The sequence below is a fragment of the Malus sylvestris genome, chromosome 11 (genome assembly GCF_916048215.2).
Source record: "Malus sylvestris chromosome 11, drMalSylv7.2, whole genome shotgun sequence".
NCBI classification, from domain to species: domain Eukaryota; kingdom Viridiplantae; phylum Streptophyta; class Magnoliopsida; order Rosales; family Rosaceae; genus Malus; species Malus sylvestris.
The window spans coordinates 33,041,082-33,067,583 of NC_062270.1; the positions used below are offsets into that span (position 1 = coordinate 33,041,082).

General features: G+C 38.6%; 2 protein-coding genes and 1 non-coding gene across 3 annotated transcripts; 2 read left to right on the top strand and 1 right to left on the bottom strand.

The window, feature by feature from the left end:
- Positions 1-372: 372 nt before the first annotated feature.
- On the top strand, positions 373-2,235 carry LOC126591406 (uncharacterized). The gene has a single exon (XM_050257083.1). It carries the CDS (start codon positions 996-998, stop codon positions 1,911-1,913), a length of 918 nt encoding a protein of 305 aa, XP_050113040.1. The 5' UTR covers positions 373-995; the 3' UTR covers positions 1,914-2,235.
- A 20,244-nt stretch (positions 2,236-22,479) lies between these two features.
- On the bottom strand, positions 22,480-23,624 carry LOC126591405 (uncharacterized). The gene has a single exon (XM_050257082.1). The coding sequence runs from the start codon at positions 23,566-23,568 to the stop codon at positions 22,489-22,491; it is 1,080 nt and encodes a 359-aa protein (XP_050113039.1). The 5' UTR covers positions 23,569-23,624; the 3' UTR covers positions 22,480-22,488.
- Positions 23,625-24,408: 784 nt separating this feature from the next.
- TRNAQ-CUG (transfer RNA glutamine (anticodon CUG)) lies at positions 24,409-24,480 on the top strand. The gene has a single exon. It is a non-coding gene; the product is annotated as a tRNA-Gln (tRNA).
- Positions 24,481-26,502: the final 2,022 nt, after the last annotated feature.

Sequence of the window (26,502 nt, forward strand, 5' to 3'; positions counted from 1 at the left end):
TCGTGTCAATATTATAAAATATTATACTAAAAACATAAAGTGACCAAGAGTCCATGAGGAGTTCCAAAATCCCTTTAGCATTTCTCTCTATGAAGTATGTAAACACAATTACAATGTTTGTTTTATCGAAAGATGGTGATCATGAGGAAGACTAAAATATCTCTACAAATCTTTCTAACCTCCGAACGGTAAATTGTCGTGACCAAGCTACCCGCAAGTCGCTTTTAAAGTTTAAAAGTTAAAATTACAATGTTGTTTTGTTTTGTAAGCACAAGATAGAAACATCACTAAAAGTGAAAGATCCTCAAGTAACCTGCTAAGCCGGTTTGCCGGCAACAAATGATCCTATATCTACTTTTTCCCACTTTCATAATCTCCCCAAAGTAATCAAACGCCTCCCCACTCTCTCTCTCTCTCTCTCTCTCTCTCTCTCTACATCCGTAATACAAGTTCACACCAGCACCCACTCAATTCTATAGAACCAGAGATAAGAATTTTCAGTGAAGCATTTTCTTCTCTCTTCCTTTTTTTTTCCCTTTCTTTTAAATTTTGAAAAATACAGACACAGAGCAGCAGAAGCCGACGAAAGCAAAAGCGCGTTACAACTTACACCCTCATCATCATCCTCCATTTATATTCCTCTTTGTTCTTTCTCCAACTTCCCCGATCTCACTCCCCCCGATTGCTTGCGACGAATGACGCCATCACCCACTGCCGATTATTTGTTCACCATCGCTACTGTTGGGATCGTCGCAAAATCTCTTTGCGCATCAGATCCTTTTGAGAAGGTCTTACAGCTCGCCACCATTGTTGGTTTCTAAGAAGAAGAAGAAGAAGCAGCAAAACTTTCGATACTTGACCCTACTCGGCTCCAGATCGAATAAGCTCTACTGGGTTTTTTTCCCCCTTTCTGTGATCTGCTACTTTCTCAGTAGCCAAACGCTGGGAAAGTTGCTGCTGCCATTTCTGTAGTGTTTGAAGTTCTCAGAGATTTGATGCCTTCTGGAAGCATGTTCAGAGAGAGGAAGATGGGGAAATCATCAGGTGCGGCGCCAGGCAGCAGAGACTGGACTCAGATCTACGCAATCTACGGTCTCGAGCAGTGGCAGACCATTATTTTCCTATTCTTCAACGCTGTCCTATTTACCATTATGTCTCTCCTCTACCTCACTTACTTCCACCCCATCACCCTCTTCTTCCACCGCCTCCTCCCCATCGACTCCGCCCGCTTCGCGGCCGGCTTCACCGGCTCCGTCACCGCCCTCTCCGCCCTATGCCTCTTCTTCGCATCCGGACACTTCCTATACTCCTCACTCCCCCTCCACTATGACGTCGTGCAGCGCATGGTCAGCTCCGTCAACGACTGGTCAACCGTCAAGCACGCCCTCGACCTCGGATGCGGCCGCGGCATACTTTTGAACGCGGTGGCGACCCAGATGAAGAAGGAGGGGAGTTCGGGTCGGGTCGTGGGACTGGACCGGTCCAAGATGACGAGCCTCTCGTCGACGCTGCGAACGGCGAAGATTGAAGGTGTGGGGGAGTACGTGACTTGCCGTGAGGGCGACCCCAGTAGATTGCCGTTCGGGGACGGGTACTTCGACGTCGTGGTCTCCGCCGTGTTCATCCACACCGTCGGCAAGGAGTACGGCCATAGGACAGTGGAGGCGTCGGCGGAGCGGATGAGGGTGATCGGCGAGATGGTGAGGGTTCTGAAGCCCGGTGGGGTCGCTGTCGTGTGGGACCTACTGCACGTGCCGGAGTACGTTCGGCGGCTGCAGGAGCTGAAGATGGACGACATTCGGGTGTCGGAGCGGGTGACGGCGTTTATGGCGAGCAGCCAGATCGTGTCTTTTCGCAAGCCCAGTCAGCACGTTATCGGGCCCGGTGAGGTCCGACTCGACTGGAGATGCTGAATAGCAGACCGACCCGACCGGGTTAAACCCGGCCCACATACACACGAAGAAAATAGTCAGCCAAAATAGTATAGTATAAATACATAACCACTCTGAAGACTTTCGAGTAACGATAAATAAATATTAAATGAAGAAATTAATGGGTTTGTTTATGTGTTTGTTGTATGAAGTCTTGTGTTCTGGAGAGGCGAAGCTGACCCAGATCAGATGGGGAGAGAGATGATTATACATGTAATAATCTTAGTTTAAATTATCTAATGATATTTTGATGATCTTATATATTTTAGTGGTGACTTTATGGGAATTGAAGTATTTTTCGTAATGAGTTTGGTGGATAATTTTATGTAATATTTAACGAAATTAGGATCATACTGGATCTGTATGAGCAATTCCCTCTGTGTTTGCATGTGTGTGCATTCTGTAATACCAATTTTTATATTCAATTTAATTTTAACTAGGCTATTTCTGTGAATGATTATAAATCCTTTAATCCAGAATATTTAATAGAGAGTTTTAACGAAAAGCTCACGGTATTGTTCATTTTAACGAAAAACCATATTTTTACATTAAAATGTCAAACATAGTACTATTTATTTTACCTTTCATTTTGTCATTATCATTAAAATTCAAAGTTTTCAAATCATTTTCATTAGTTTTTCATATTTAATATGATTTACAAATGGAAAGAAATTAGTAAGAGACTAGCCAAGGAGTAGATCTTTCGCAGTTTGCGATCATGAGGCTACGATGCTCTTTATGCTCTTTCTCGCTCGCTTATAATTCAGTGAGATTCGTGCAATTAGATCTCATCGATTGTGAGCGAGTTGCCACAAGAGGTGTGATATTCATTGTTTTTATTCTGTACACATCCTTTTATTTGCGATCGTCAGATCGACTGAATTAAAAAATTTCAAATGATAGAAATTAATAAAGAATGTAAAAAGTAAAAAATGATGTGAGGATAACACACATTTTACCATAACATAAGACAGCCTCATCGAAGGCTCTTGTTTGGTAGGAACTCACTTAAAATGGGAAGCCCATGTACTGTAATCCTAAGCCGGTTGTTCATTTTTATGTTGAGCAGTGTTATATGAGGCGCAATTTACTGTGTGCTTCAACTTTTTCATGGAACAATAAGTGACCAATTTGTGATACTATTAGTTACAATATTCACATCTTGTTTTTTACTCTCTCCCCTTTCTCATGGCAATGTGGCGTGGCATTGTTGCCATCCGTGTCATGTCCAATTAGCTTATGGTAGGGTTTCCCTTTATTTTGTGGCAAGTAAACATCTATTAGATTAGATGGGTAGTGGGGTTTTAGGGGGCTCCTATCGGTAGGGAAAAAACATCAAAAAATTATTCAACTTCATTAATCCAACTAATGAGTGGTGCTTGATTTTTGGATAACCATTTGATTGTGATACATATGATTTAATTGGCTTTTACGCCAAAATGGTCATTGAGATTAACACAAATCCTCACTTTAGTCTCTAAGATTTAAAATCAACTGAAGTGGCTCCTCAATCAAGGGATGAGGTTGATATGACAAAAATATTTTCCATTCAATGGAGATTTCTCACAAAAAGACCAAAATAATTGACGGTGAACAATTTCAAAGATCACTTTTATCGATTTTAAATTTCAAGCACCAAAATGAGAAGTTATGTCAATCTCATATACCATTTTGAATATATAAAAAAAAAAAGTCATTTAATCTTATGCCTTGAAATATTTCCTAAGTTTTTAAATCAGCTTTAAAAGAGATGGTGATATTTTTGTGGAGGGCTGTGTGAGGTCGATGGTAAGTGATGATGCATGGTAGGGTTTTGGTGCTGGTATGAAGTCGCAATCGTACATCCTCTGATCGTGAAAGCATGCAAATGTTGTTGAGCTGGGGAATTGAATTTGGTTTGAAAATTAAAAACCCTAATCAATTTCTGCATGTCCATGCATTTCTCTGAAATTATTTGTAATTCCGTACGAGTCTGTCATATTTTCTTCGTTCAATAAAATCTCGTGATGACTATGAAGATGATTAAAAATAACAACGACCTTCCTCCAACTTCAACTTTGGTGATAATGTTGCTTCACATTTAATTTATAAATCGATGTCTTACCACATTATGCTGAATAAGGCGAGACATGCAATATTACGTGCTTGAAATTTTCACTTCCAAAGAACTTAGAATTAGTGTTGTACTTTGATGTATTCGATTTTCCTTTGCTCTAATATTGCTTGTATCTAAACAAAATAAGAATTATCCATACCTCAAGGTTTGAAGTGATTTAAAAAAAAAGGAAAACTAATTAAAATGGTTTGAAAATTTTGAGTTTTAACGATAAGGACAAAATAAAAGGTAAAGTGAATAGTACCATGATTGACATTTTAATGTAAAAATGTAGTTTTTCGTTAAAATGAATCGTATCGGAAGTTTTTCGTTAAAATTTCTTTTAAAAAATGGATCAGGTAGTTTCAGGTTTCTAATATTGCACTATTATGTTTTGACCTCGTATCAACTTTTATGCTTTCGGGTTGTGTAATGTCTTCGTTTACGGGCCATCATGACATGAAAAACAATCATCTGAATCTTCGACTTCTCCTGGGACAATGCTTTGTGTCCCGAACTGACAACCAATCGCACTGTTTGGCTCAAACTATACAAGTGTTGCTTATACGTCAAAGTGGAAACAAGTCTTCTATATATATATATATATATATATATATATATATATATTTGAACTCGGGTGCATAGGTAAGAGTTACATTAGCATCCCTATTGTTGTACAATTTTTTTTCTAATTTAAGTGACCTTCTGATCTAATTCAAATAATGAGGCAAATTTGAACTTTTCTTTTGAGAAAGAGACTCATAACCTTAACCAACTTGATTATGTTCGTATATACCGCCGTAATATCGTACAATTCCAGTTGTACTTTATAGTTTATATCATACTTGTGGTTCGTTGTTTAAGTGTACCAAATCCTGAATATGATATGATTATTGTTGCCTGTCAAATTTCAGTTTGATTCTTCTTGGTTTTAAATTCCTTTTCTGTATTGAAATACTCAATGTTCCGATCATATCGCTGAATGCATATGTATTTTTATTATTTTCAATGTTTTATTCTTTAATTTCTGGTTATTACATATTTACAAGAGTTCAACATACACTGACTGACTCCATATATACTACCTTCTTCACTCATTGAAAAACTAGAAAATTGAACACAACTGCAAAAGTAAACGTTATTAACCAGCTGAGTTGCAAACTTTTTATTTTACACCTTACGAATAATGGCAAATTCTGAAACATGTTAATTGCGCCATGTGTCCGTCGTGGGGCTCGTGTCATCCCTACAATGCATATAATGCAGCATGTGGTCATGTTCAATTAGTTTTGGGCACCTATTTCGTTTTAATCCTTCATCTCCAATAGTATACATCATCCTTTTTTGTTCATTTGGGACCATGACTTTAATGCACCATCTATCCACCCTCAGTTTTCGGCAATTGCATGAGTCGAGCTCCTTTGGACTGGTGCATGGCCAATTATTAATTTGTTTCAAGGTAAAATAAATACTTGACAAGATGTGCATGCTTGGTGGGGAATCCTAGAATGTATGATTAACGGTCGTGATTCGATTCACGGTGAAAATTGTTATGGATTTTTTTATAGAAACTTTAACGAAAAACTCTCCGTACTTTTTACTTTAACGAAAAATCGTATTTTAACATTAAACAGTCAATTATGTTACTATTCACTTTACCATTTATTTTGTCTTTATCGTTAAACTCAAAATTTTCAAACCATTTTCATTAATTTTTTTTTTTATCAAATGGAGAAATATTGAGTCAAATATTTCATTGTCGAGTTAACATCTCAACGTCTTGTTCGATTACTTTCACCCTAATTTCTCTTTGTATTAAAAAAGTACAAAACGTCAATTAAATATCTCGTTAAATTGCCTTGGGACTTTTCTAGGATGATACCCTTTCTTCTTCACTCTTTTTGTAGGTTTGCAACAGAGTTCAAATCTTGTTCGTCTAAAACTCTTTGTGGCATCTTTATACTTTATCTACTTGAGTGATATGTGTTATTTGACTTACTTTATCTTTATCTTTTAGTTTTTTTACTGAGAAGATAAGTTGAAGAGTTAACACTGCTCAGTGAGATTTAAATGATTGGCCAAATGTCAAGAAATATACATTACAGAGAAGCCACATAAAGTTTTGGGTGCATAAAATTTGAACTCGTTTACAACGGGCTTAAGCTCAAGTGGGGTTAAGAACAATTATTTCTGCCCTTGAGACTCTTAAGTTCATTTATGTCTTCCACTGTCACTTGTATTAAAAAAAATACTCAACACTTAAAACTTATAAAGATTGGATAGTTGAGTTGATAGTATCTATTGAAGGTTAGGTGGGGAGTTGCTTAATATATATTCACAAGAAATAACAAATTTCAAAGGTTCCCTTTAGTTAAAAACCGAATAATTTATAGATTCCTTTCAGTTAAAAACCGAATGATAATTAAATAAGATGTAATTCTGTTAAGAATATTGGTGTTCGTCAACTTGATAAAGTAGATAACTACTTTTGTTGTTGTCCAGTCACAATCCTATAGCGAATGACAGACAAACTGGGAACTGAGAGTAAACTAATTGAGTTAATTGGGCACGGTTCTTGAATTAGATTACAACAACTTTTTCGAGTCCGTGAGTAGTCATCAATAAAAGATACAAACCATCTTTTTTCACCTAAAGAGGCATTCTTTGCAGGCCCTCAAACATCAGAGTGAACATGGTCCAAAATCTCTTTCGTTTGATTAATAGATGAGCCAAATTTCACCTTTGTTTGTTTGCCAAGAACACAGTGCTCACAGAACTCTATCTTTCCAGTTTTTGCTCATTTTAAACACCCTTGCTTGATCAATCCTAGCAATGCTTTTTCTCCAACATGTTCCAACCTCATGTGCCATAATACAGACAAGTCATTTTTATCACTTTGCACTTCATCAGCTACCATAGCCACTTCATTTTCCAAAGTCTTTCCTTGTAGCATATAAAGTAAGCCATTTCGAGACCCTTTCATTATGACAAGTGCTCCTTTAGCAACTTTGAGCACATTGTTATCAGAGTAAACTTGTAGCCTTGTGACTCGAGAGTGCCTAGTGAGATCAATTTTTTCTTCAAATTTGGGACGTACCTTACACAATGCAATTCTTAAATCACACAATCATGATGCTTCCAATTCCTTGAGTTGTACATGTGTTATCATCTCCCATATACACAATTCCATTCATATTTGAAGCTTGAAAACCAATGCCTTTGAGAAGTCATGTGATGAGTACTACATGTATCGAGCACCCACTCTTTCATATAATCCACAGTGCTCGATGCAGTTAGGGCATAAACAAATTCCTCATCCTCGAATTCAACCATATTTACTTATGAGTCATCCTTCTTCTTTCTAGTTTTTTCTTTGATTTTAGGGTAGTCCTTCTTCCAGTGTCCTTTTTCATGACAAAAAAATACACTCATCTTTGTCCAAGAACTTCCTATTCTTTGAGACTCCTCTAGTATGAGACCTATTATTTTGCTTGTACGAACCTTTCTTTTCTTTCAATCTCCCCCTCACCATCAAAGCTTCAGAGTTATTCCTTTCTTGCTTGTCAAGGTGTCTCACCTCATGATTCATAAGAGCACTTGAGATTTCATCATACTTAATTGTCTCCCTGTTATAAATCCAAGTAGTCACGAAAAACTCATAGGATTCAAGCAATGAGTTCTTCAGGATCAAGGTTTTGTCTTCATCTTTGATTATCTCTTCAAGATTTGCGTTTAGCTAGAAGCTTGTTAAACTTTTCTAGATGGTCAATCATCTTCATGCCCTTTTTGTACTGGAACTTGTACAACTTGCTCTTGAAATGCAATCAATTCTCTGCATTCTTCTTTATATATTTTGTCTCCAATGCAGCCCACAATTCTTTTGCAAAAGTTATGTTCATCACACCATACTTCTGTTGCTTTCCAAGCATAGCCGAATTGTAGAACATGCATGAGCATTCAATCTTTCCCATTCTTCTTTTTTCATCGAAAATGGCATGTCTCCTAACACAACAACCAAACCTTGTTGTATCAAGACATCTCGAACCTCACACTGCCACATAACAAAGTTGTTCGTTCCATCAAAATTCTCAATTTCAAACCTAGCACTCTTAACCGTCGTCTTGGTTTCGCTAGTGCCAGACTTTTCTTCAACATCATCACTACTGGTGGAATCACCAGTCTTCATCATTGCTTGATAGTCACAACCCACGTAAGAACCTAAGCTCTTGATACCACTTGGTGTAAACTAAACCAAAAACCAATTAAGCAATAAACAAAACACAACGATTTCAGAGTTCCTCCAATATAGGAGTACCTCTCTAATAACGGAAGCTTTATTGATTACCGGCTAGGGGTGGGTTCAAAAAACCGAAAACCGAACTGAACCAAGGTAAAAAAAAAAATCGAACTGAATCTGGCCAGTTCGGTTTCGGTTTTTAAGGTTCGGAAACCATACCGAACCGATATATATATAATTGGCTTTTTCTTATAAATAGTTTAGTCATACAATCACAACAAAACATAACGTGTTGCTAAGTTGGTTTCAGTGAAACTTTTCAAGCTGGAGTGTATGGTTTCGAACCCTTATGCCTTCAGGATGTTGGAGAATTTTTTTTTATTTGTATGAGAAATCAACAAATCCCTTTAAAGTTTAACCCTAGCCAGCTGTCACTCCCATTTCAGTTTTCACCTCTAGGTTTTCTCAATCACTCTCTCTTTCTCTCTCCTCTCCCCTGCTTTCTTCCTCAGTCTCTCTCTCTCTCTCCTTCCTCTCTTCCTCCAAATCACTCGCCCCTTTCGAATCGGAAGTCTCTCATCTTGCCACAACTTCTTCTTGTCACTTCAAGTCTCGACAGCAAAAGGTTAGTCTCACACTCTCACTTCTCTGTCATTATCATTTTTTATTGTCCTTTTATTTTTTTAATTATCCTTGCATGTGGAATTGTTTCAGTTTCTGGGATGGAGGAGGAGCCCTGCGGTACTAATTTGTATCGAGGAGGAATTGCGTTGTATGTGGTAAACACATTTAAAGCAGGACAACTAATTAATTTCTTCCACTAGATCAAGATAGGTTAAATTGTTGTAGTCTTGTTGTAAAAGATGGGAAAGTATTAGAAAATGAATGGAGATCTGAAATTCCTATTCCCCGGGGAGGACCTCATAGGTCTGTTCTGTCTTATTCTTGTTGCATTTTTGTATCATTGGCCTTGAAAAATGATCACATAAGATTAAATCATAATTTTTAACTTTTATACCAATGAGGATGATTGGCCTTCCAAATTTTGTATCGTTGGCCTTCTAGATTTTATATCATTGGCCTTCCAGAATGGCTGCAAGCTTTGTGTTCTTAGGAAATTTGTTTGCATTAAAAAAAAGAAAAAAAAACCGAACTGGAAAAAACCAAACCGAATACAAACCGATAAAAAATCGAACCAAACAGTAATTTCAGTTCCGTTTCTGGTTTTGGCAAAAAACCGAACCCACCCCTATTACCAACAAATACAAAAGAACTCACAAACACAAAGTGTTCTCAAGTAAACAAACTTATGCCTCTCAAAAACTCTCACACACAAAACTCTATCCCACATCCATCTATTTATACTAATAGATGTCATAGGTTTACACAAAGTCCCTAGAATATAGGAAACCAAATCCTATACTAAAACCAAATCTCAAACCAACTAGGAAACACAAATCCAAATATCTTGCATCCAAGATATCCTAATATTTTTTAGTTTAGGCATGTTGATTTAATGCCAAATCCAACAATTTTGGCCTCAAGGAACTAATCGCTTATATGCATTTTAATATAGGGAGAGGATCTACTACAGTTAAGCAATATAATGTCACTACTACTATGGAACATGGAGAGAGATACGAAATATGTGTTGGGACATAAAACATCACAACCTATTAGAGCAGTCCACATGCATTATCAGCTCAATATGATCGTCCTACCATTAACAGACCATGTAGACGTTAGCAATTCCTTAATGGGCTTACCAATCTTTGTTTCATTGACCTTGATATACTATCGGCCTACATGTCATTCATTGCGCTTGGCAAGAACCGCCAAAGCATACTTAAAACATATGCGAGGGAGCATCCTCTGCAATGACCTTGCAAAACACTTCCACACCGGTGTTGCAGACAAGCTACCACACACAAAAATTAATTTTGGAGGGCCTGAAAATATGATATATCACACAACTTAACTCATCCATTATTTAGTTTTGATTTGTGTTGTAGTTTGTAAATATTTTTTTATTTATTTACCAACGAGAGAGGAGTATTCAAACTTAAAACATCTCGCAGATCATGGATATATATGATGAAACGAAAGAACGAGGTTCTTGACATCTTCCTGGAGTGGAAGAACATGGTGGAGAACAAGATTGGAAAGAAGATCAAGATATTGAAAAGTGACAATAGAGGGTAATATACATCTAATCCTTTCTTCAAAGTGTGTAAAAATGAATGGATTACTCGGCACTTTAGTGTTAGACATACTCCACAGCAAAATGAGGTTACAGAGAGACTAAATAGGACCTTGCTCGAGAAAGTTCGTTGCATGCTATCTCAAGCTAAGCTGCCAAAAAAATTTTGGGCAGAAGCTTTGAGCTATGCATGTCATGTGCTTAATCAACTATCATCAACAACATTGGAGGGTAGAACACCCATTGAAGTGTGGTCTGGAGAACCAGCTCAGGACTACGATAAGCTACGAGTGTTTGGATGCAATGCCTACTTTCATGTTAAGGAAAACAAACTGGATCCACGAGCCAAGAAAGCTGTCTTTATGCGATTCAATAGTGATGTGAAAGGTTTCAGACTTTGGAGTCCTGAGTTGAACAAGATTATAGTAAGTAGAGATGTGACATTCAATGAAAGTCACATGAAATTGAAGGAAGATATTTAGATGGGGGAGAGATTTATATGAGACAAATCGAGGGGTATCAAGTGAAGGGCAAAGAAAGATTGGTTTGTAAGCTTAGAAAATCTCTTTATGTTTTGAAGCAGTCGCCTAGGCAGTGGTATTTAAGATTTGACAAGTTTATGAAAGGTCAAGACTATACAAGAAGTCATTATGATCACTGTGTTTATCACAAGAAGTTAAAAGATGGTTCATTCGTGTACTTGTTAATCTATGTGGACGACATGCTCATTGCCTCAAGCAATGTTTCAGAGATAGAAAAGTTGAAGGAGAAAAATGAGAAGGGAGTTCAAAATGAAAGATCTCGATGAAGCTAAGAAAATATTGGGAATGGAAATCACAAGGGATAGACAAAAAGGTTTAATGTGTTTGTCTTAGAAGCAATATCTTGAGAAGTTGTTACAAAAGTTTGGAGTAACAAAAGACACTAAGCTTGTAGGAACTCCATTAGGTGCTCACTTCAGGTTGAGCAGTCAATAATGTCCCAAAAGTGATGAAGAAAAGATGAAGATGGATGGCATTCCATATGCTAATTTGGTTGGAAGATTAATGTATGCTATGGTGTGTACTCATCCTCATATAGCATACACAGTTGGAATTGTTAGTAGGTTCATGCATAATCCTGGAACATAGCATTGGAATGTTGCTAAGTGGATACTAAGGTATTTACATGGAATGAGGGACAAAGGTATTTGTTTTGAAAGATGTCATGAAGGAATTGATAAGTTCTCAATTGGATATGTGGACTTAGACTTTGCTGGAGACTTAGACAAGAGAAGATCGACGACTGGGTATGTGCTTACTATGGCAAAGGGTCCTATATGCTGGAGATTAATACTACAACCAACGGTGGCACTATCAACCACAGAAGCATAATACATGGCTATCGCTGAAGCTATCAAAGAAGCAATGTGGACTCTGGGGTTGTTAGGAGACTTAGGTGATAGCCAAAGTGCCATTTATTTGGCTAGATATTAGGTACATCATGCTACAACTAAGTACATTGATGGACGATATCATTTTGTGAGAGAAGTGGTAGCTGGAGGTGAGATTTGTCTAAAAAACGTTGCTACAGAAGATAATCCAACTGATATGTTGACAAAGGTGGTTAATACAACTAAGTTCGAGCATTGCTTAGATTTGGTGCGGTTGATTCAAGTTTGATCTTGTGATATGGTGGAGCAACGAAAATTGTTTGATGTCTCGTTCTGGATTTCATGCCAAGGTGGAGATTGTTGGATTTGGCATTAAATCAACATGCCTAAACTAAAAAGGATTAGGATATCTTGGATGCTAAGATATTTGGATTTGTGTTTCCTAGTTGGTTTGGGATTTGGTTTTAATATAGGATTTGGATTCGTATGTTCTAGGGACTTTGTGTAAACCTATGACATCTATTAGTATAAATAGATGGATGTGGGATAGAGTTTTGTGTGTGAGAGTTTTTGAGAGGCATAAATTTGTATTATTGAGAACACTTTGTGTTTGTGAGTTCTCTTGTTTTTGTTGGTAATCAATAAAGCTTCCGTTGTTAGAGAGGTACTCCTATATTGGAGGAACTCTGAAATAGTTGTGTTTTATTTATTACTTGATTGATTTTTGGTTTAATTTACAACAAAAACGATGATCAATCTCTTGAGTTATGGCATGCCATTTGCCAAGCCAACGGTTCGTCTTTGCTGTAAAGAGAAATGCTCTTTTTTCTATTGGGACTTTTATTAAAAAAAAAAAGAAAAGAAAAAGAAACCTTAAATATTTCTCCAATTAATTATAGGCTAAATAGCCAAAATGGTCCGCAAGATTTGCATAACTCATCACTTTGGTCCCTAACATTTCAAATCGATAAAAGTGGTTCCTAAGATTGTCCACCAGCCATCATTTTGGTCATTCCGTTAAAAACTCAGTTAAGTGTCCCGGAGCTCTTGGCCAGAAGTTTGGGCAATTTTCAAAGCTTCGTAACTCAATCGTTTCTTAACCAAATTCGACCCATAATATATCAAAATGAAGATAGGAAAGTGTAAAATAAGATTATACCTATTTGGAAGCCCAATGGCTACCGGAGATGGCCGGAAAATAGCCTCAAAGTTGACTGGTCCGAGGGAAAACTGGAAAACTCGCTAGAAACTGGGTAAACTTTAAACGTTCATAACTTCTTCGATACTCAACGAAATCAAGTGATTAAAAAACAAAAATTATATTTATTGAGAGACGAAGAGAATGGTACCTTTTTGGATGGCTAAATCACTGTGGGTTGGCCGGAAAACAGCTCGAAAATGGCTAACTCGAGACCAAGACAGCCACTTTTGAGCCATTTTCCGGCCAAACCATGGCGATTTAGCCATCTAAAAGGTACCATTCTCTTCATCTTGTCAAGAAGTATAATTTTTGTTTTGAATCACTTGATTTCGTTGAGTATTGAAGAAGTTATGAACGTTTGAAGTTTACCCAGTTTCCTGCGAGTTTTCCAGTTTTCTCTCGGACCAGTCAACTTTGATGCTATTTTCCGGCCATCTCCGGCAGCCATTGAGCTTCCAAATGGATATAATCTTATTCTACACTTTCCTATCTTCATTTTGATATATTATGGGTCGAATTTGGTTAAGAAACGATTGAGTTACGAAGTTTTGAAAATTGCCCAAACTTCCGGCCAAGAGCTCCTGGACACTTAACAGAGTTTTTAATGAAATGACCAAAATGATGGATGGTGGACAATCTCAGGAACCACTTTATCAATTTGAAATGTTAGGGACCAAAGTGATGAGTTATGCAAATCTCAGGAACCATTTTTGGCTATTTAGCCTTAATTATATTGTTATATTTGGTTTAATTTCTTTTATATATCTTAAAAGGCCCTTCCTAATAGCAGTTTTTGGCTCCGCCACTACCAGACCTTGTAGTAAGCTCACATTGATCCGTTGTGCAAACTCATAATTCATTCATATATGTGCCTCGTATTCATATTAGTGGTAAACTCAATACAATCAAATACAACATAACATGAAACGAATGAAGTTATTAAAAAATATCAAACCAAACACGACTGAAGGGCCTGTAGACTTACCATTGGGTCAATCTTGTTAGGGGTTCTGAATCAAAGAAAATGAAGCATGCATCACCCAACACTACCCAAGCACTTGCAAATGCTCAAACTTGCATTGGCGCCTAAGTTTATCCCTTTTTGCGGTGGTTTAGCAAGCAAAGAGCACTGAACAATTATTAAATTTGTTCACCAACACAGTTGGGTTGAAGATGTTTCGGTAATCATGTGCTTTACTCCGATTGATGTGTGTGTGTGTGTGTGTGAGCGAGCTTTCAATTTCACTAATTTGGTACCACTACATTTTATATTTAGTACAATCTGGTGTAAAAGTTAGCGTTTTAGGAAAGAAAAAAAAATTCGTTAAGGGATGACGTGACACATGCAAAAATGTTATATTCAAGTAGATTGAAATGAGTGGAAAAGGTGGGAGAAGGTTTTTCTATAATTTAAGTTTTCCTTCTTCTTTTTTTTTGTTTCTAAATCTTACTTTAAAATAAATAGCAATAATTATATTTTTATTATAAAGTTATGAGCGCCGCGGGTGCCACATCATAAGGTACAAGACTTCTTGACAAAAATAATAATTTAAGGAAAATTTTATTTAAACTCATGCAACATTTTTCTACACCAAGCTCACTCTCTACATCTATATTATTTTTAGCTAAACTATCAATATCTTTTTAAATCCTAATTTACTACCTAAATTATCCTCACAAACCCAATTCAATATGTAAATTTATCTTTACACTTATTTTCAAAAGATAAAAATCAAGATCAAAGCATACATTTTCTTTGACGTTCTCTCCTTCCATCACGTTTGCTGTATTTCCTTTCAAATTCTTCATGCTTTAATAGAAATATAAATCGAAATCAAAAGAACTGGTGAGAATTAAGAAACTTCTTGTTCATTTGTACTAGGTGCCGTCAATTTGTGTAAGAGACCAAACATCTCTTCTTTGCTAGGTACTGAGAGTGTAGTACCATTTGGAGGGGGTGTGTACTCATTAATTTAAGTTCTCTCATTCTCTTTCATATTTGGCGTGTTTACTTATAATATATGGATGCAGAGCTATGTGGCCTTAAATAATTTTGAAGGAGTAAAAAGAGTCCTGGATGAAATGGAAACACAAGATGTGGAAAAATGCAGTTTGTCAACATATAGTAACCTAGCTGCCATCTATGTAAACGCATAGCTTTTTGACAAGGCAGTGCAAACCCTCAAAAAGTCAAAAGAAATGATGAAACCTTGAAGCAACGCAAGCCGTACCATATTTTTATTAGCATCCATGTCTACACTTCTAATCTAGGTGAGATCAAAGGGTGTGGAAAATGTTCAAGTAATCTTTCCCCGCTACAAACAATATAAGCTATCTTGTAATGCTTCAAACCCTTTGTAAGCTAAACCATATTTGAGGGATTGAAAGAATTGTTGAGGTATTCATCAATTCCCCCCCTGAACTTGTGACCATTGGCCAATTTCCCCCCTCAACTTTAATTTTGGCCAATTTCCCCCATCAACTCTCATAATTAGTCAATTTCCCCCCTCAACTATAATTTGGCCAATTCCCCCCCCCCCCCTCAACTCTCATAATTAGTCAATTTGCACCTTACTGTTAATTTTTTTTAATTTTCCATCTATTCTTTTTTTTTTCTTTCAATCTTTCTAATAACTTCCAACAAAGTACTAAAATTAACATAAACTCACCTGCATAATATAGGGTAAAATGTACAAAAACATAATACAATTAGGATGTGATATGGGTTGATTATAAGAAAAAGTTATGAACCGGGTTTAAAGCATGTAGAAGAAGAAATAATAATCCTAAACTCATGGATCAGACCTATTTCAATAAAATGGGTTATTCTTAATAAGGAGTCGAAAATTATGAATTGACTAGCCATTTTTGCACTAAAGCTCGATTCTCCGCAATTTACTTGAACTTAGCTTTCACTTTTATAAAGAAAATTGTATTCACATACAAAAATGTACACATCAATCCTTTTCGTTATCAATTTTGTATAGTAAAAAAATCAAATAAAATTACTCCATACTGATTTATTATGACTAATAATACTATCTATGATAAATTGTAAAATTCTAAATTTTAATCTATTTGTAATAGGATAAAGACATAGGAAAATGATTAACATACATCTTATTTAGTTTCTTACACACACTTGTTTAATTATGATCAAATTAAAAAATTAACAGTATGGTGCAAATTGACTAATTATGAGAGTTGCGGGGAGAAATTGGCCAAATTAAAGTTGAGGGGGGAAATTGACTAATTATGAGAGTTGAGGGGGGGAATTGGCCAAAATTAAAGTTGAGGGGGGAAATTGGCCAATAGTCACAAGTTCAGGGGGGAAATTGATGAATACCTCAAGAATTGTTTGAGGAATGGGAGCCCATCTGCTTAAGAATTACATACAACAACAACAAAGCCTTTTCCCACTAAGTGGGGTCGGCTATATGAATCCTAGAACGCCATTGCGCTCGTTTTTGCACATGTCCAAACCCATTTTGTGTACGTGTTGATGCTTCACCGCCCAACATTCTGTGCCATACATCATTGCCGGCTTTATTGCCGTCCTATAAAATTTTCCCTTGAGCTTCAGTGGCCTACGACGGTCACACAACACGCCGGATGCACTCTTCCACTTCATCCATCCAGCTTGTATTCTATGGTTGAGATCTCCATCTAATTCTCCGTTCTTTTGCAAGATAGATCCTAGGTAGCGAAAACGGTCGCTCTTTGGTATTACCTGATCTCCGATCCTCGCCCCTAACTCATTTTGGCCTCCATTTGAGCTGAGCTTGCACTCCATATATTCTGTCTTTAATCGGCTTAGGCGAAGACCTTTAGATTCCAACACTTCTCTCCAAAGGTTAAGCTTCGCCTTTACCCCTCCTGAGTTTCATCTATCAACACTATATCATTTGCGAGAATCATACACCAAGGAATATCATCTTGAATATGTCATGTTAACTCATCCATTACCAACGCAAAAGGGTAAGGACTTAAGGATTGTTGATGCACAAAATCAGTGAGGACTTTGGTACAACAGAAAGTATTAAGTTATTGATCTGGTCATTAGTGTGGATAAGTATGTAAAAGGATAAAGACAAGAAAGCAAACATAAGATGTACGTGGTTCACCCAGATTGGCTACGTCCATGGAGTAGATGAGTTCTCATTAATTGTGAAGGGTTTACACAAGTACATAGGTTCAAGCTCTCCTTTAGTGAGTACAAATGAATGATTTAGTACAAATGACATTAGGAAATATTATGGGAGAATGATCTCGTAATCACGAAACTTCTAAGTACCGAAGTGTGGTATCGTCTTCACTTGCCTTATCTGTCTCATAGGTAGATGTGGCATCTTCTCTGGAAGTACTCTTCCTCCATCCAGGGGTGGTATCTTTAACTAGTGGAGATGCACAAGGTAATGTATCATTTTCACTTGAAGCTTACTTGTAGTTTCAGGCTTGGTCAAGCGCGATACAAACCATGTAGTAGGAGTCCCCCAAGTCGCCGAGCTCGGGGATCTGCTGAAAGAGGTGACAGACAAGGTAAGCAATCAGAGCTCCAAGCAATCAGTCCCAGATCAGAAGTTTGATTTCGAGTTCCGGCTGATTGTTCTCATTCTCCCTATCTTGCAAGCAACATGAAGGATAAAGAGAAGAAAAGGAGAATAGATGATATGAGATACTTTTGCTTTTGAAGAAGTAACTTTCAACAGGCTTATTCTTGAACTGGACGGGAGGGTTTTCTGGTTTCCTCCAGAGTATAAGGCCGACTGAAGAATTTGAGGGTCAAAACAAGTCCATCAAATCTAGAGTACGTTCGACCCTGCTGATATGGGATACTTTTGATGTTAACAAAGTAGTGGATGTATCAGCACGCGTTCTGTTACGCTTGTCTCCACATGCTTCCTTGTATCCTTCTCACTTTCCCTATCGGTTCCTCAGGCAGATGTGGTATCTTCTCTGGAAGCATAAAATGTTGAAGATGAGTACTCGAGAGCAATGCCAGGTAAGTAATCAAGTAAGGGGTTCCAGGCAGTCAGTTCCTGACTGGAAGCTTGATTCCAAGTGCTGACTGATTGCTCTCTTTCTCCTTGTCTTGCAGGTAAGAACAAGGCCAAAGGAAAAGACAGGGAAAAAGCATGATATGGGATACTCTTGCTTTTAACCCTGATGATATGAGATATTCTTGCTCTGGTGTAGCTTGTTTGCAGAGGTATTATCGGGGGGAAAGAAAGCTGAGTATTTCGAGAGGCTTCGTTGGGAGTGCCCTCTCAAATATGAGGAAGGGTTGAGCATTTTTGCAGGTCTGCCTGTCCGTTGAGGATGGAGGTCGACATATATAGGAGTCTCCCTAACAACAAGTAGTAATGCTATTCCTTTACCCTGCTTGGTCATAGCACGGTAGTGGGAGCTGCCAGCTTCACGTGTGTCAGAGCACTTTGAAAAAGTGGTCTGTGATATCTGGAAAGCTGATGTTGCGTGTGAAGATTACAAACAAGCTTTATCCAAGAAGATCTGGCTCTCGAAGTTGAGAAAGCGGTGCCTCTTCGGTTTTCGAACAAGCAATCCCGTCGGGGATCTGGCTTTCGAGATGCGGAGAACGGTGCCTCTTCGATTTTTGAGAGAGCAATCCTGCTGGGAGTTTGGTTCTCGAGATTCTGAGAGCGGTGTCTCTTCGGTTTTTGAGAAATTAATCATGTTAGGAGTTTGGCTCTCGAGATTTGGAGAACGGTGCCTCTTCGATTTTAGAGCAAGCAATCTTGTTGTGAGTGTTTTCTCGAAAGTGAGTAAAGGTAGGGCATGTTTGCTAGTCTACCTTGCCACGGAGCACAGAGGTTGACACACAGAGACTTTCCAATTATCCAGCAGTGGTGCTGTTCCTTTACCCTTGTGGGTAATAATATGATAGTTAGACCTTCAAAATTGATGTGTCTAAACTTTGTTAGTGCTGTTTCTTTGCTATTCTTTTACCCTTCTTGGTCATAGCGATGTAGTGGGAGCTGCAAGCTTCACGTGTCTAAACTTTGTCAGAGATCTTTGGCAAAGTTATCTGTGGTACCCCTGAGCTGATGGTGCGTGTGAAAAGTGGATGATTGAACAGTAAGATTCACGTGTTTTCTACTTCACCAGAAATCTTCAACAGAATGCCCGTAATTTCAGCAAAGCTGAGTGTGCATGTGACAGGTGCTGACAAGGCTGAAAAGTGCCTCTTCGATTTCTGAGATCGGCCCTCGTGGTCTATGAGCAGCCCAGCTTTTGAGAAAGCAAGCCTCTTCGATTTCTGAGATCGATCTTCGTGGTATTTAAGCAGCTCAACTTTTGAGAAAGCAAACGCTCCTTCGATTTCTGAGATCGGCCCTTGTGGTCTCTGAGCAGCCCAGCTTTTGAGAAAGCAAACGCCTCTTCGATTTCTGAGCAGACGCCTCTTCGATTTCTAAAGCTCCGTCGAGTGCAGATTTTTATAGAGGCTGGCATTAAGTTTCAAAGCACACTTGAATCTTCACCAGTAGAAGCTCTCTTCTTGCACTTCTAAGATCTTGATTTGTCCGACCTCTTCTCTCTTTAACACCTTTGAAAATGTCTGGCCCATCCGACCGTCGTTTTGACTTGAACCTTGTTGAAGAGGCAGCCACGCCTTCTCCAGACAACATATGGCGCCCATCCTTTTTATCCCCTACTAGTCCTCTTACCGTTGGGGATTCCGTGATGAAGAATGATATGACCGCTGCGGTGGTGGCCAGGAACCTTCTCACTCCCAAAGATAACAGACTACTTTCCAAACGGTCTGATGAATTGGCTGTTAAGGATTTTCTGGCTCTAAGTATTCAGTGTGCAGGTTCTGTGTCTAATATGGCCCAACGCCTATTTGCTCGAACCCGCCAAGTTGAATCATTGGCGGCTGAAGTGATGAGTCTCAAACAGGAGATTAGAGGGCTCAAGCATGAGAATAAACAGTTGCACTGGCTTGCACATAACTATGCTACAAACATGAAGAGGAAGCTTGACCAGATGAAGGAATCTGATGGTCAGGTTTTACTTGATCATCAGCGGTTTGTGGGTTTGTTCCAAAGGCATTTATTACCTTCGTCTTCTGGGGCTGTACCGCATAATGAAGCTCCAAATGATCAACCTCCGATGCCTCTTCCTTCTAGGGTCCTATCCAGTATTGAGGCTCTGAATGATCCCCCTCTGATGCCTTCTCTTTCTGGGGCTCTACCGACTGCTGAGACTTCTCCTAAGCAACCTTTGTGAAGGCTCCCTCTTGTTTGTTTATTTTGACTCATGTATATGTACATATTTGTAACTTATCGGAGATATCAATAAATAAGCTTTGCTTCATTTCCAACGTATTGTGTTAAATACACCAAAGCTTTCTTCACTAAGTGGGGTCGGCTATATGAATCTTAGAATGCCATTGTGCTCAGTCCTGTGTCATGTCCTTCGTTAGATCCAAATACTCTAAGTCTTTTCTTAGAGTCTCTTCCAAAGTTTTCCTAGGTCTTCCTCTACCCATTCGGCCCTTAACCTCTGTCCCGTAGTCACATCTTCTAACCGGAGCATCAGTAGGCCTTCTTTGCACATGTCCAAACCACCGTAACCGATTTTCTCTCAACTTTCCTACAATTTCGGCTACTCCTACTTTACCTCGGATATCCTCATTCCTAATCTTATCCTTTCTCGTGTGCCCACACATCCAACGAAGCATCCTCATCTCCGCTACACCCATTTTATGTACGTGTTGATGCTTCACCGCCCAACATTCTGTGCCATACAGCATCACCAGCCTTATTGCCATCCTATAAAATTTTCCTTTGAGCTTCAGTGGCATACGGCGGTCACACAACATGTCGGATGCACTCTTCCACTTCATCCATCCAACTTGTATTCTATGGTTGAGATCTCCATCTAATTCTCTGTTCTTTTGCAAGATAGATCCTAAGTAGCGAAAACGATCGCTCTTTGGTATTTCCTGATCTCCGATCCTCACCCCTAACTCATTTTGGCCTCCATTTGCACTGAACTTGCACTCCATATATTCTGTCTTTGATCGGCTTAGGCGAAGACCTTTAGATTCCAACACTTCTCTCCAAAGGTTAAGCTTCGCATTTACCCCTTCCTGAGTTTCATCTATCAACACTATATCGTCTGCGAAAAGCATACACCAAGGAATATCATCTTGAATATGTCATGTTAACTCATCCATTACCAACGCAAAAAGGTAAGGACTTAAGGATGAGCCTTGATGTAATCCTACAGTTATGGGGAAGCTTTCGGTTTGTCCTTCATAAGTTCTTACGGCAGTCTTTGCTCCTTCATACATATCCTTTATAGCTTGGATATATGCTACTCGTACTCCTTTCTTCTCTAAAATCCTCCAAAGAATGTCTCTTGGGACCCTATCATACGCTTTTTCCAAATCTATAAAGACCATGTGTAAATCCTTTTTCCCATCTCTATATCTTTCCATCAATTTTCGTAAGAGATAGATTGCCTCCATGGTTGAGCGCCCTGGCATGAACCCGAATTGGTTGTCCGAAACCCGTGTCTCTTGCCTCAATCTATGCTCAATGACTCTCTCCCAGAGCTTCATTGTATGACTCATTAGCTTAATACCCCTATAGTTCATGCAATTTTGTACGTCACCCTTATTCTTGTAGATAGGCACCAAAGTGCTCTTTCGCCACTCATTTGGCATCTTCTTCGTTTTCAAAATCCTATTGAAAAGGTCAGTGAGCCATGCTATACCTGTCTCTCCCAAGACTTTCCACACTTCGATCGGTATATCGTATGGGCCCACTGCTTTTCTATGCTTCATCTTCTTCAAAGCTACAACCACTTCTTCCTTCCTGATTCGACGATAAAATGAGTAGTTTCTACACTCTTCTGAGTTACTCAACTCCCCTAAAGAAGTACTCCTTTCATGTCCTTCATTGAAAAGATTATGAAAATAACCTCTCCATCTGTCTTTGACCGCGTTCTCTGTAGCAAGAACCTTTCCATCCTCATCCTTAATGCACCTCACTTGGTTTAGGTCCCTTGTCTTCTTTTCCCTTGCTCTAGCTAGTTTATAGATATCCAACTCTCCTTCTTTGGTATCTAGTCGCTTATACATATCGTCATAAGCCGCTAACTTAGCTTCTCTCACAACTTTCTTCGCCTCTTGCTTCGCTCTTCTATACCTTTCCCCATTTTCATCGGTCTTGTCCTTGTATAAGGCTTTACAACATTCCTTCTTAGCCTTCACCTTTGTTTGTACCTCCTCATTCCACCACCAAGATTCCTTTTGGTGTGGAGCAAAGCCCTTGGACTCTCCTAATACCTCTTTTGCTACTTTTCGGATACAACTAGCTATGGAATCCCACCTTTGGCTAGCTTCCCCCTCTCTATCCCACCCACACTGGGTGATTACTTTCTCTTTGAAAATGGCTTGTTTTTCTCCTTTTAGATTCCACCATCTAGTCCTTGGGCACTTCCAAGTCTTGTTCTTTTTTTCTCACTCTTTTGATATGTACATCCATCACCAACAAGCGATGTTGATTAGCCAAGCTCTCTCCCGGTATAACTTTGCAATCCTTACAAGTTATACGATCCCCTTTCCTCATTAGAAGAAAATCTATTTGTGTTTTTGACGACCCACTCTTGTAGGTGATCACATGTTCTTCTCTCTTCTTAAAGAAAGTGTTGGCTAAGAAGAGATCATATGCCATTGCAAAATCCAAGATAGCTTCCCCATCCTCGTTTCTCTCCCCAAAACCATGGCCACCATGAAAACCTCCATAGTTGCCTGTCTCCCTGCCCACGTGTCCATTTAAATCTCCTCCTATAAATAACTTCTCCGTCTGGGCAATTCCTTGCACCAAGTCTCCAAGGTCTTCCCAAAATTTCTCCTTTGAACTCGTATCCAACCCTACTTGAGGTGCGTACGCACTAATCACATTGATAAGTTCTTGTCCTATTACAATCTTGATTGCCATGATTCTATCTCCTACCCTCTTGACATCTACAACATCTTGTGTCAAGGTCTTGTCCACGATGATGCCAACACCGTTTCTCGTTCTATTTGTGCCCGAATACCAAAGTTTAAACCCTGAGTTTTCTAGATCCTTTGCCTTAAGACCAACCCACTTAGTTTCTTGTAGGCACATAATATTTATCCTTCTCCTCACCATAACTTCCACTACTTCCATAGATTTTCCCGTTAAGGTTCCTATATTCCACGTTCCTAAACGCATTCTGCTCTCTTGAACTCTACCCTTCTGTCCTAGCTTCTTCACCCTTCCCCGTCCAATATAATCAAAGTACTTATTTTGTGTGTTTTGTGTAAAGTTGATAGGAGCATATGCTCCCAAACAACTTTGAGTGGAGTCGTTCGAAAAGAAGTTTCTATGGCCCCCTTGCTCATTTAACACTGCATCCGGGTGCCGATGGAGATACAGCGACCCTTGCTCACTTATCACTGTGCTCGGGTCACACAGCGCACCACTTACGGGTGACGCCCTAGCTTTAGCGCGATTTCGTTCTGGATTCATTTTCATAAGGATTCGACGTAACTGTGGAGTGCCGGCTGTCGACTACCTGACGCCATCCCCCTCCTCCTTTACCCGGGCTTGGGACCGGCAATATAAGATAAATTTACACAGGCGGAGTTTGCTTAAGAATTACATAGCTGTAGGAAAAATCATATTGAGATGCACCAATGATGGCACATCGAATTTTTTCCTGAGTTCATGAAATAAAACTCATCAATTCATATCTAAGTTGGAGGATTGAAAACTTCAAAATTGATAACCATTTGTCAAAAAGAGCTTATTCTCTATGAGAGCATCTTAGGATTTTAGCAAGAATAGAACGCAAGAGAAAGATTGCGTGATAGTAATGGTTTGATTATTGGGAGTGGGTTTATTGATACATTTTAATCTTATTGTTAATTTTATCTTGTACTTTACGGTAATTATATATGCAATAGGATAAAAAAGATACTTCACATTTAAAATTTAAGTTGGATGTAGCAAAAAGTTATATGGATTCAAATAAAATTTCTCAATCCTTATCATTTTTATCTGTTCAATTTGACCCGCTGTTGCAAGAAACTTATAATTCAAGTAAAGTGTTTATTCATATGCTCTTGGTCATATCTTAAATTATGTCTTCCCTGATCTTGTTGTTATTTATAGATGTACAGATGCATCATTGTATTACTCATTTTTATTTATGTTTCCTTCTTCATACGATTAAGTGATTGCGAATCACGACTCTAGTAGCAGTAGTAAAATAAAATAGTGAGTTACCATAACCCAACTTTCTATGGTCGAGAGGTGTTGAACTGTGGTGATTGTAGTGATTAAATAACAACGGATGCACATAGTACTCAAATTGGTCCCATGGTCTAGTGGTTAGGACATTGGACTCTGAATCCAGTAACCCGAGTTCAAATCTCGGTGGGACCTTTTTTCTTTTTTCTTTTTTTTTTTGTTCTTTCCCTTATTTTTCTCTTTGTGTTTTTTTCTTTTCTTTTGTTCTTTTTTTTGTTCTTTCCCTGGGAAACAGAAACGTTTTATATTTCAAGCACTAGAAAACTTGGAACCATTTATGGGGCTCGATCCCCCTCTGAAAAATTACCATTTCGTTACAAGAATTCTCGTCAAATTGGTTGAATCTTTGAGAAGTTTGATGGTTATGGGAAATTTCATTTGATAGTTTGAGTCCTTATATTCCAAACTAAAATAAAATAGGGGGCAAATTGAAGACTGGGATGTTTGCATGGATCCACACCTTGTAAAAAATATAGCACCCTAATATTATGCACTACCAAATTTGATGGTTATGGGATGTTTGAGTTATACTGGTCGTGGCCTGCGCAGTGCACAATACCAACATTTGTGGAAAAGCTGAAACTTAAAAAAAAAAAAATTAGTACTATTAATGTGACGACCCGTCCCAATTATAATTATATTTTCTCCCCGAGTAGGTAAAATGACGATTATGCTCTCGTTGGCTATGTGACGTAGACGTGCATATGTAGTTTTAAATTATTTTTCTCACTATCGTAATTACTCGACGTCACGAGTGCATTGACGCGAGTTGGACCCGAATTTGAGTCGTAACGAGAAAGTTGCGATTATTAAAGTGCGTAAACGGGTAACTACGAACCAATTATATGGGCTCCTATTTCCTTTAGCCCAATTAGATAATATGTTTTTTTCTTCTTTGGGCCAATTAAAAATAGCTCTCTCTCTCTCTCTTCTTCTCCAATAAGAAACTCTCCTTCTTTTTCTCTCCTTCTCAATTCTTCCTCTTTCTTCTTCCTTCTTGCACTGTGACACCCACACACACAACCACACCAAAAATGTCACGGATCGAACTTTTGGAAATCACCATCATACTCACCTCAACTTCACGATCACCACCATACCCTTAGTTTTCTGTTTTGGTGAACATTGACCCGTCAACTCACGAGCTCCGACATGGTGGAACTTCGGAGACATGATCGCGGACGATTTGCAAGGTTTTGAGGCTCAAGAAGGCCTCTACACAACTTCCATAGGACCTTAGACTAGGTTTGGGACGGAGTGGACGTCGGAATAAACGAGTTCACAAAGTTGCAGATTTGGCCAGAACTTTCGAGGGATTTTCCGACCATTTTTCGTTGGATTTTGAACTTCTAATAGGTACAAACGTGTTCTACTCCTCTAGAGCTTTAAATCCATATAAATTTCATGGATTTTGGTTAAGAAATGAAGTAGATATAAGCATTTGAAAATTTTCCAGAAACCGGTGAACCAAACAGCGGCCGGTGCCGGCGGACGACGGAGTGACCAGAGAAGAAGGAGAATATTCCGTTAAAGTTAACAGAATATTCTAACGGCGTCAGGTACCGTCAGTTATATTTAACGGAATATTCTGCCAAATTGATGGAATATTCCTAACTGCGTCAGTCACTTGGATGGCACGTGCCTGCTCATAGCCGGCGCGTCCGACGTCCAAAATTTTTTCTAAAAATATGGGTGTGTTCGTATCGTCAAGTAGATCACGTTGATATATTCAAACCTTACATTTGACCAAGATATGAGAAGTTATTCCTAGGTTTTGTATATGTGCTTTATAATTAACGTAAAATTAATTATTTCGCATATAGGTGAGACGTACCCCGAGGACGAGCGTGGACAAGCGAGATTAGGGGGCTACGATCCTGCTACTTATCAGTGAGTGGGCATTTGTTACCGTTAGTTATATTTAACAGAATATTCCGCCAAATTTATGGAATATTCCTAACTGCGTCAGTCACACGGATGGCACGTGCCTGCATATAACCGGTGTGTCCGAAGTCCAAAAAGTTTTCTAAAAATATGGGTGTGCTCGTATCGTCGAGTAGATCATGTTGATATATTCAAACCTTACATTTGAGCAAGATATGAGAAGTTATTCCTATGTTTTGTATATGTGCTTTATAATTAACGTAAAATCAATTA

Coding starts and splice junctions, on each gene's coding strand:
- LOC126591406 (XM_050257083.1), top strand. CDS start 996: ATGCCTTCTGGAAGCATGTTCAGAGAGAGGAAGATGGGGAAATCATCA.
- LOC126591405 (XM_050257082.1), bottom strand. CDS start 23,568: ATGAAAATGAATCCAGAACGAAATCGCGCTAAAGCTAGGGCGTCACCC.